Below are 12130 nucleotides of genomic sequence, written 5' to 3' on the forward strand. Positions count from 1 at the left end.
GGAAATGCTTTAAGGTTGGCAAGGAATTCTGCTATCTCATTTGAATGCCACTGTCACCCTAGGAAAAAGATCCCATTTTATTATAGGGGAGACGTAAAGCGCTTCGTAGACTGAATACAAATGTTAAAGCGCAAGCGGATGGGCAGGTAGGACTGCGGCAAATTTGGGGCACCGCCCTTGCTTCTCCGCCCAGGTACTGCTTGACCCGGAAGCTGCCGCCCCCTGGATAATAGTTCCGGGTTTCCCGGCTTCACTCGGTTGAATCTCTTCAGCCTCCTTCTTTTCTGGAACCCGTGAGAAGAGGGCGAGCGACGTCCCATGGCTGCCGCGGAGTCCGACAGCAGTCAGAAGCAGGTGAGGCTCGGCCTGGGAGGACGTGCGGGATGGAGAGCCGGAAGGTCGTCCTTATTCCATCGGGGCTAAGTGACATCTCAGGCGGTCGCCTGAGCCCCACCTAGTCTCTGCAGCTGGATCTGCGGCCCCCGGCCCTGACGACTGGGCTGCTCGCCACCCCTCCCTTTCCTTCTTCTCTATCCCGAGGGTCCCGGGGGTGGGGGGGGGGGAGGTGGGGGAAGGGTTTGGGTCTGGTCACCTGACTCAGTTTCCTCATCTGTAAAACGGGCGTAAAATGCCTCCCCTTTCTCGTGGCGTGTGTGTGTGTGTGTGTGTGTGTGTGTGTGTGTGTGTGTGTGTGTGTGTGTGTGTGTGTGTGTACGCGTGCGGGGGCATGCACTAAATTTTGATGCATCCTAATGCACGCTAGATGGAATCCGTGACAGGGAGCATTGTCGAAAGCTAGTGACAGAATTGCCGAAGATGACATGGTTGTTGTCATGGAGAGAACCCTCCGAATGTCACTCTACCTCACGTGTCACTCATCAGCTTCCTGATTTTTAGTGATTTCATGAATCCAGTGTATTTAAAAACAACTACACCATATATTTTGGTTTTATTGTGGAGATTTTACCTAAAACCCGTTTTGGTTTTAATTTGTTTCAGATTGATGAAATTGAAGCCCTTGCATCTATATATGGCGATGAGTGGTGTGTTATTGATGAAGATAGTAGAATATTTTGTATTAAGATTATTGATAATTTAGAAAAGCCCAAATGGACACTCTGCCTACAGGTATTTTCCCCATTTTCTCTCGTTGCTGTATTTTCTCTTTTATGATTGCCAAATATTTTTATGCTTTAAAAAAAATTTCTCTTGAATGCTTCATTTTTTTTGTCAATTCTTGATTGTAAATTTCATATTGTTCTTGAACCTTATGTTAACTAATAATTTATACAGCTTTCTCTTAAAATTAGAGAAGTTGGATGATTTTATAGTATTTGCTTTTGCACTGACCTCATTATTAATTGAAAAGGAAATTGAAAATCTCTGACGATGCTAATTTGCATGTTAAATATTCAAACATGTATTTATCATGATTTATTTTTTCTATTTGATGATTTTTTTCTCATAATTATACATGTGTATACATAGTTACACAAAATGTATAAGTATAGGTTACAATGTAGCTTAGAAAAAAATTTGTGAAATATTAATAACTTATACTTCTCTTGACATTGTGATAAGTTCCTCAATTATGTCATGTTTTAAATTAAATTAAATCCCACAAAAAATTGGCTAGGTAGCATGCTAAGTGTGAGGGAGTAAAACAAACAAAAAGGCCCTGCTTATATTTTGCCAACAGAGTTTCAAGTCTGAGAGCATGAGAGATAGAGGTGAGCTAGGAATACTGGGCTGGGATGGGTTTCTGCCTGGACAAAAGCCTGCCCTCAAGAGACAGAATTGGAAGGATTGCAAAGATCAGTTTTAGATGGAGGAGTCCAATATGGTACCCCTGGAGTCAGGCTGTGAAGGACTTCCTATGACAAACTTAGTAATGTGGTTTTGTATTTTATTTTATTTTATTAAAAAAATTTTTTTTATCATAGCTTTTTATTTACAAGATCTATGCATTGGTAATTTTTCAGCATTGACAATTGCAAAACCTTTTGTTCCAATTTTTCCCTCCTTCCCTCTACCCCCTCCCCCAGATGGCAGGTTGACCAATACATGTTAAATATGTTAAAGTATAAATTAAATACAATATATGTATTTTCTATTTTATTTTAGACACAATAGACTGACGTGGTCAGACTTGTACTTTGGGAAGATGTTTTTAGCAGATGTGTGGAAGACCAGGTTTACACAGGGGAGAGAACAGGAATTCATCTAGTAGACTTGCAGTGGTCCAGACAAAAGATGATTTAGGCATGAACTAGGTTGGTGACTGTGTATGTGCACAGAAAGGGAGGGATTCAAGAGATGTTGTGGGAATTATACTTTGCCACCTTTATTTTCAAAGATCATTGCTTCTTTCAAGAAGGTACCTCTTTTCACATCTTATTAAAGAAACAGCAACAGGGGCAGCTAGGTGGTGCAATGGATAGAGCACTAACCATGAAGTCAGGAGGACCTGAGTTCAGTCTCAGACATTTAAGACTTCCTAGCTGTGTGACCCTGGGCAAGTCACTTAACCTCCAATTGCCTCAGGGGAAAAAAAAACCGGTAACATAACAATAGAATGTAAACTCTTTGAGGTTAAGGACCAAATCCTTTTTGTAGCCATGGAATCTAGAATAGTACCTTGTCTCTTAATAAATGTTTATTAAATTAACTACTAAAATAAATTTCAGTTCAGAAGGGAAGGGAAAGGAATAAGCATTTTTTAAGTATCTGCTATGTTCCATACATGGTGCTAAGCATTTCACAAATATTAGCTCATTTGATCCACACAACAACTTTGTGAAGTATGCTCTTGTGATTCTCCCATTTTACAATTGTGGAAAATGAGGCTGAGGGGTTGTGCCCACAATCATCACACAGCTAATAAATTTGGATGTGAGACTGGATTTGAATTCATGTTTTTCTTACTTTAAGCTCAGCGCTCTACTACGAATTATATGTTTGGAGACATAATGATAAAGAGCAAGTTCAATGGTTAATATCTAATAAAGAAATGAATTCATTTCCAAGAATTAGTAATTAAAGAATATGACTAGTGCATATATTTTCATGTAATTTTTTGAACCCGGATTTCAATAAAAATCAACACTTAAATTGCTTTGCAGGTGATTCTGCCTTCTGAATATCCAGATACTGCTCCACCCATTTACCAATTGAAGTAAGAAAGGTTTCTATTTTTATTTTCCAGAATTATACTTAATTTGCTTTAAAAAAAATATTATTTTCATGCATATGTTTTTCAGGGATTTAGTAATAGGTGCTAAAATTATGTAAACTTGATCAACTTGTAAAGTATTGAGTTAGAAAAATGGAATGAGATAAATGCATAGTCTAAAATATAATAAAAAAACAGAAATTAAATGTGTAAAATACTAACAAGATTATCCTTGAAAATGGAAAATGAAACCTTTAACCAAGCTTAAAATAGTGTTGTTTATTGGTAATTTTGAAGGGAGTTTGGCTTTAATTATTTTAAGATCAGTTTCAACTTGACGTAGCAGTTGTGAGGTGGCAAGTAAAAGAATTGAATTAAATCTTAATTTCCCCTTGGAAGAAAAACAATAATATAAAATTTGAGTTATTTTGGAAGCTTAGAATATATTGAGAATGGCAGCTAAGCAAGACAATTATATTGTCTAATCTTTATTTAACATCTTAGAAAGGAGACTCTTGTCCTATTCTACTCTGCAATGGATCTGACCACATATGGAGGCTAGTGTTCACTTCTGAACTCCATGTTTTAAGATGAATATTAACAGGCTAGATCATGTCTAAAGGAGAATGAATAGGATTTTGAGAAGATTGGAGACAGTACTGTTTGAAGAAGGAAGGAATTATGTATTTGATGGGCTAATTGATTATTAGGGAGGATATAATTGCTCTTCAGCTATGTAAAAGGCTGTGATGGTAGAACTACAATTCTTCTAAATTCTAGAGGTCAGAGAGTAAAGATAGACTTCAGCCTTAACCAAGGAAATACCTTTCTCACTACTAGACAAGCTGTTAACAAGTGGAGATTATTCAATAGAGGCTGGTTGGTATAGAAGGAATTCTTGATTGTGTGAATTAGACTAGATGGCCATAATCAGAGTCTGTGATTTTGAGATAATGTCACAGGTAATATGTAAAAAATGTCTGTTTATAAAATAAATGCTTATGGAAAATAAAATAAAAAGCCTTTGTTTAAGTTGATCTTTATTCCTTAAAAAAATTTGAAGACAAAATAATTCAGTGATGTGCTTTATTTAATTACAGTGCTCCTTGGCTTAGAGAACAAGATCGTGTGGAATTAGGAAACAGCCTTGAGGAAATATATGTGTAAGCAAGGCATCACTTTTTTGTTTATTTTAAGAATTCCCTGTTGCTTATTATTTATAGTACGTTCTTTTATGAACTGTGATATGTGAAAGTAATTTTTAAAAACTGTTGTTAAACGTTCTCCCATCAAGAATAATAAATATAGGCTTAATCTGTGATAAAAACTTGAAAAACTTTGAGAGAAAAATTTTTTTTTTTTTAAATTTTTCACTGCTCTCTGGTTGTCAGGATATGGTAATTAAATACCTAAACTCTGTAAGAATATGCTGTAGCTACTGAACATCAGTGCAGTTATTTTCTTTCATTTTGGTATTTTTTGGATTATATAAAATTGATAGCGTTAAAAGAATAATTATAAGTAATGCATGTGTGATAAATGTATAAGAATGATTAAGTTTAATGCTTTGAATAAATGTTTGCTTGAGAAAATGACGAATAATTACCACTTTTATATTGGTTCATCAGATGAAAGTTCTGTTATTCTTCTACTATGTTGATATTAAATTAACAACATCCAGAATATGGCACTGCTTGTAAATTGGTAAAGAAAGAAGACCAGGATAGAGCTCTAAGGACTCAATTTCAGTTTTTAAAGATTGTCTTTGCTAATTGTGGGACTTTATTAATCTTCATTTCTATATCAATACTCAGTCAGGTATTTGTTCTTAAATATGTAGATAATTATTACACTCACCCTGGAGTATGAGTTCTGGTGATACCAGGGGGAAAAACAGAACTTAACAGCTTCAATAAAAAAGTGACATAAAGAATATAACATAGATGGTAGAGTTGTGAATTGATCCAACCATTTTGGAAACAGTTTAGAACTATGCCCAAAAGACTATCAAACTGTGCATACCCTTTCTTTTATCCAGCAGTATTTCTACTGGGTCTCTATCTCAAAGAGATCAAAAAAAGGGGAAAGAACCCGTTTGTGCAAAAATGTTTGTAGCAGCAAGGAACTAGAAAGTGAGTGGATGCCCATCAGTTGAGGAACAGCTGAATAAGTTATAATTATATGAATGCTATGGAATATTATTTTTCTATAAGAAATAATAAGCAGGCTGATTTCAGAAGCCTGGAAAGACTTACATGAACTGATGCTAAATGAAATGAGTAGAACCAAGAGAACATTGTACACAGCCTCAAGATTATGAGATGATCAACTGTGATGAATGTGGCTCTTTTCAACAATGAGGTGATTCAAGACAAAATGAACTTGTGATGGAGAGAACCATCCACATCTAGAGAGAGAAATGTGGAGACTGAAGGTGGATCAAAGCATAGTATTTTCACCTTGTTGTTTGCTTTTTATTCTTGTATTTTTTTTCTCTTTCACTTTTTGCTTTGAATTTTCTTGTGTAGCATGATGAATATGGAAATATGTTTAGAAAAATTGTACATATTTAAACTATATTAGATTGCTTGCTCTCTATGGGAGGGGGTAGAGAGAAGAGGGAGAAAAATTTGGAACACAAGATTTTTCAAGGGTGAATGTTGAAAATTATCTTTACATGTATTTGGAAACAAAAAGCTATTTTAAAAAAGAATATAACATAGAATGTTAGAGTTGGGAGAGATCATAAAAATTTGAATAACTTCATTTTATATTTGAGACAGAGGTGACCTCTCGTCTGAAGTTTCAGATCCAAACTTCATCTTAATATCTCCCTCCCCCCAGGCAATAGGAGTTAAGTGACTTGCCCAAAGTCACACAACTAGGAAGTGTTTTGTTTTTTTGTTTTTTTTTTAAATTTTTTAAAATTAATTTTATAATTATAACATTTTTTTGACAGTACATATGCATAGGTAATTTTTTACAACATTATCCCTTGTACTCCCTTCTGTTCCGAATTTTTCCCCTCCTTCCCTCCACCCTCCCCTAGATGGCAGGCATTCCCATACATATTAAATATCTTATAGTATATCCTAGGTACAATATATGTGTGCAGAACCGAATTTTGTTGTTGTTGCAAAGGAAGAATTGGATTCGGAAGGTAAAAATAATCTGAGGAGAAAAACAAAAAATGCTAACAGTTTACATTCATTTCCCAATATTCCTTTTCTGGTTGTAGCTGATTCTGTCCATCATTGATCAATTGGAATTGGATTAGCTCTTCTCTATGTTGAAGATATCCACTTCCATCAGAATACATCCTCATACAGTATCATTGTTGAAGTGTATAATGATCTCCTAGTTGTGCTCATTTCACTCAGCATCAGTTCATGTAAGTCTCTCCAAGCCTCTCTGTATTCATCCTGTTGGTCATTTCTTACAGAACAATAATATTCCATAACATTCATATACCATAATTTACCCAACCATTCTCTAATTGATGGGCATCCATTCAATTTCCAGTTTCTAGCCACTACAAAAAGGACTGCCACAAACATTTTGGCACATACAGGTCCCTTTCCCTTCTTTAGTATTTCCTTGGGATATAAGCCCAGTAGTAGCACTGCTGGGTCAAAGGGTATGCACAGTTTGATAACTTTTTGGGCATAATTCCAGATTGCTCTCCAGAATGGTTGGATTCTTTCACAACTCCACCAACAATGCATCAGTGTCCCAGTTTTTCCACATCCCCTCCAACATTCATCATTATTTGTTCCTGTCATCTTAGCCAATCTGACAGGTGTGTAGTGGTATCTCAGAGTTGTCTTAATTTGCATTTCGTTGATCAATAGTGATTTGGAACACTCTTTCATATGAGTGGAAATAGTTTTAATTTCATGATCTGAAAATTGTCTGTTTCTATCCTTTGACCATTTATCAATTGGAGAATGGCTTGATTTCTTATAAATTAAAGTCAATTCTCTGTATGTTTTAGAGATGAGGCCTTTATCAGAACCTTTAACTACAACTAGGAAGTGTTAATCTGAGGTTAGATTTAAACTCAGGTCTTCCTGACTTCAGGGCTGGTGCTCTATCCACTGCACCACCTCCCTGCCCCTCAATGATATCTTTTAAACAATAAGAAAAGTTTCCTTGGGTGTTTGTACAAAAGTTCTGTGTGATGGCAACCCTTAGCATGTTTGTTTAATGATTCTTCTGATTGGGGTGGTAATTTTATGAAATCTTTATACCTTTCCTAGAAACCAATTTCACCCATTCAAAAGATACTTTTTTTTGACAGAAAACAGAAGCATAATATAACATTGAATGGTTTTGTCATTTTTCTGTTGTGTGCTATCCTTATTCCATTCACTAGAAGCAGAGGTCCTAACAAAGTGTTTTCATTATCCTTAGGATTAATGTACAGCCTCAGCTCATTGCAATTTTAGTGACTGTTGAGAATATTTTAAAAGAAAATACTAATTGATTTATTTATTTTTTGGTATTCACCTTCAACTATTTGACTTTGCTTCCATTGTTTTGCACATCTTTAAAAAAATCTGAGCTGGTCAAAGTATATCACTTTGGTCTTTTTTTGATAGTTGGTTGTCTTTACTTCATTCTAATTGTTTTTGTTTTCATTTTTAGAATTTTATTGTTGAAGCCCTTTTATGCTTTTTGCACTGTTTTCTCTTGTAGATTTTTTTTTTTAGCAGTGAGATCCTTGCTTTTCTTTTTCTGAAGCTTAATAAAACACCCTGATTTCCTAAGATCTAACATGTTATATACTCTTTTTTCCCTTCTCTCTCTTGCATTCTAAGTGGTGGCAGTGACTTGGACTGGACTTACCTTTCCTACAATTTCCGATTCATCAATCAGTTCTTCAAAATCAAGTTAAGAAATGTACTTCATTTTGTCACTTTCTCCTACTGCCTGTGTGTCTTCCTTCGATCCCTGCTAGCTATTATCCCCTATATCCCCATATTCCTATATCTCTCGTGTCTAAAGCCCTTGAGAAGCCATCTATAATAGGTGCTTCTACTTGTTTTCCTCTCACTCTTAACTCTCTTCTGTGTCTGATTTCTGACCTCATCATTCAACTGAAAATCCTTCAAAGTTACTAATGACCTGTTAATTGCCAAATCTAATAAGCCTTCTCATTTTTCTTGACTTCTCTACTGCCTTTGATGCTGTTGATCACTATTACCTCTATGTGTTTGTGACACTACTCTCTTAGTTCTCTTCTTTCTTATCTTTACTCTTCTTTGCTGCATCTTCATCTGCCAGCCATGGTAGTCTTCTAAGACTGTGTCCCTCCTCTCTTTTTGTTATATACTCTTGTTCTTGGTGATATCATTAGCTTCCGGGATTCTGATATTCTTAACTCTCCTTATCCAGCCCCAGTCTCACTTGCTTGCTGCCCTCTGGCTTACCTAACTACTTGTTAGATACTTTGCACTGCATGTCTCATAAACATAGAAACTCAGCCTGCCCAGAACTGAACTCTTTCTTCAAGCCTTTCCTGACTTTCTTATTATTATTGAGGACACTACTGTCCTTCTGGTCACCCAGGGTGTCATTCTTGACTCCTCTTTCTCACTCTACAATATCCAATTTGATGCAAAGTCCTATGTATTCTACCTTTTCACAACATCTCTACTAAGTGCATGTCCTGCTGGTTAGTCTGCCTTTCACAAGGCTTCTTCTCTTTTCTTGATTATTTCCAACTTATCCTTTATATATCTTGTTTATACTTAGTAGTTCTGTGCATGCATTAGACTATGAGCCCCTCCAGGGCAAGAACTATCTTTTGCCTTTCTTGAATCTCCAGTGTTTAGCACAGTGCCTGACACATAATAGAGACTTAATAAATATTTATTTAAACTATTGACATATCTCTCTGCAGATGACTTCCAGATGAAGTTATGCATGACTTGTCCTGAGGAAGCTGTGTTGGCTTTTTGTAATCACTGTGCTTCTATTTTTAGGTGTTTATTTGCCATCCTTATAATATGTATTAGAATTTTTTCAGAAATCAAAGCCACGTTGAATGGGCTACCACTATTTTCCCTTCTCAAGTCCTGAAACACCTTTCCCATTCTCCAGAATATTTCAGAGATCATTGACATTGACTTAAATTCATCTGATAATTCTTTCAGCACCTGAAGTTCATTTGGGCCTCATGATTTAAATTCATCAAGGACAATTATGTGATTCCCCCCCCCCCCCCATCTCCTTACTTTTTATTTGTTTCTTCATAGTAACTTAACTTTTTGTTCTGTGTTTTCCAATATAAAAGTCATTTCCTTTGGCAAAGAAAAGCAGAACAAAAATTGAGTAGGTCATCTTCTCCCTGTTATTTGTTACATAACCTGTAAGATATAGTTCTATACCCTTTGTGATTTTCTTTCACCAATATAATAAAAAACCTTACTTTTTTTTTCCAGTGGAAATGAGTCTGGTGAGCCTAAAGAGATCAATCCTTCTTTCATTTTTATAGATTTGAGAGGTTGCTAGAGTGAGGAAATAAGAATGAGCTTCATAGGAAGATTTAGATTCAAAATCTGCACCTGATTCTCATTGGCCTTCCCTGGGCTCATCCCTTAAATTCTCAGTGCCACAGGCAACTTCCTAAGATTATAGCTACGTTGGTAAAAGTAGTTTTCACTTGGCTCTTCCTGCATATATGATGAATTCCCAGCTAAAATAAAGCAAAATAAAAATCCCATAAAAAACAAACCTTTCAGAATTACATGGTTAACAGTTTAGGAAATCAAATTTCAAAGACTAAGAACTACTATCTTTTCAATCCTGGAAATGTTGGGACTGACTTAGTTTTGCTTTAAACCTTTTTCCTGTATCTTGATTCTAAATTTTAAAAAGGGCTTCTATATAATGGCAATATCCTAAATTCTGTCAAGGACAATTTTTTCTCTATTTTATTTTTTCCTATTAGGATTAAATTATACTGACGCAAATTGATTTTTATGTGAAAATTTATTACTTTTCATTATCAAAATTTGAAGCATTTCAAATCATAGCAATAAAATTCATTTTCTAGGTCTTGCAGTTCAGTAGTTAGTGCATGTAGGCATAGCCTTAGTTGTTAAGGGGAAGGATACATGGACACATTTATTTTACATTCCAAAAACTATAAATTTGGGATCATTTAGCTTTGTTGATACCTTGTCTTGGTGAGTTGGCCTCAACATATATTCTATAAGACATGTTGATAAGAAAAAAAAAGTGTAACATTTAAATCATTGTTCATCAACATGAGAATGTTCTTGATCAAATACCTACTCACAGGAATGAATTAGTTTAACTTTTGAGAAGTTATGAATACTATACAGTCCTGTTGCAAGAAAACATGGGTATTAATGTCTATTACATAGGGTTGAACTAAAGTGTGAAATACAATGCCTGTACTCTTGTTATCTCCCATCTTGTGATAGTGGATCCTAAACAGTGTTGGGAAACAAGAATTGTACTTGCATAAGAAAATTCATTCAGGTTAATGAGACATCCAGATTCTTTCAACTGTCAGTTTTTAGTTTAATCACATACAGGAAAGATGTCAAGGGAAATCTAATCATGAAATTGAAAATATAATATAATTGTATCAAAGTGCAATCATGTTCTCACTATAATTTGTGCTAAAATACATGAATTTTTAGAAGATCTTGGAGTCATGAATTTACCTTCTTGTCAGTGCAGCTCTTGTTTGGTGCAGCAAATCTCAGGAATGAGAAAAAGCCTTTTACTGTTTTCTCCTTTTTCTTTATTGATCAGTCTATTTTTTTTTTAAGGTGAATGGATAAGCTGCAAATAACCCATGCTTTTTAAAAAATTATTTTATTGATGTCTTTTTCTTATAGTTATTCCAACTCTTGTTCCCTTAACTCTGTCCCAGAGAATCAGCTCATATAAAAAATAGTGTTCTTTAGAGAGAAAAAAAAAATCAGCACAACTGATTAATATATTGAAAAAGTCCAAAAAAATATGGAATGTGTAACTCATCTCTCTGAAGTAGTGAATTGAGAGTGTCTTCTCATAGCACTTAATTTGAATTGTACTTAAACTTCATAATTTTGTTACATTCACTTTTGAATTTTTGATGTATGGTTGTTCTTTCCATTTACCTCTTGGCTATCTTGATTCCTTGGCTCGCCTTCACTCTGCATTACTTCATGTACATCTTTTTATGATTCTCTATATTCAATATATTCATCATTTCTTATAGCACAGCAATATTACAATTAGATTCCTATCCCACAATTTGTTTAACCATTCCCCAATTGACAGGCTTCTTCTTTGTTTCCAATTCTTTACTATCCCCAAAAATGCTGCTATAAATAATTTGATGTAAATATGGGGATTTTATTCTTATAAATGACTTCCTTGATATATAAACTTAGTAATGGAGTTTCTTATTTCTGGACATTTAATTACTTTTTTTTTTTTTTAAACAATTTCAAATTGTTTTTTGAAATGTAATTCCATTACAGTATATCACTATGTTTATCATTCCCCAGCCCTCTGTCCATTATTGACTGTTGCTAATTTGTAGAATGTGAAATCTCTAGGCTTATTCTTTAGGATGTCTTAGCACAAAGCCTGGAACTTATTAGAAGCTTAATGGATGTTTGTTGATTGACGTTCTAGTGATTTGAAAACAAAAGCATTATGTTGGGGGAGGGGCACAAAACCACCTATAGTTTGATTCTGAAATTGTTCCATGTAAAATGAAGCTTAAAAGTTGAGAGCCCAAATTAGAGTAAGAATGGTCCATTTCTTCAGTAGTTGAAATACCAGAAAAGTTTTCTTTAATTTACTTTTATTCCTTTCAATGCCCATTTTTATATCTTTCTTTGATCCTTAAGCATAAAGATTGGTTACAGGTAACTAAACCCATTATCTTTTTGCTTTGGCTCAGAGAGCTACCATACAGCAAATATT

The 12130-nt window shown here is 34.9% G+C and overlaps 1 protein-coding gene across 1 annotated transcript in view; it reads left to right on the forward strand.

Moving 5' to 3' along the window:
• Nucleotides 1–241: 241 nt before the first annotated feature.
• Nucleotides 242–12130, forward strand: part of IMPACT (impact RWD domain protein) — a 28333-nt gene continuing 16444 nt past the window's right edge. Inside the window, exons 1-4 of the mRNA XM_074276893.1 lie at nt 242–354; nt 1000–1128; nt 3123–3175; nt 4273–4335. Of these exons, the coding sequence (XP_074132994.1) occupies nt 319–354; nt 1000–1128; nt 3123–3175; nt 4273–4335 (281 nt within the window). The 5' untranslated portion in view covers nt 242–318. The remainder of the gene's footprint in view (nt 355–999; nt 1129–3122; nt 3176–4272; nt 4336–12130) is intronic.

The sequence above is a fragment of the Sminthopsis crassicaudata genome, chromosome 1 (assembly GCF_048593235.1).
Source record: "Sminthopsis crassicaudata isolate SCR6 chromosome 1, ASM4859323v1, whole genome shotgun sequence".
NCBI lineage: Eukaryota > Metazoa > Chordata > Mammalia > Dasyuromorphia > Dasyuridae > Sminthopsis > Sminthopsis crassicaudata.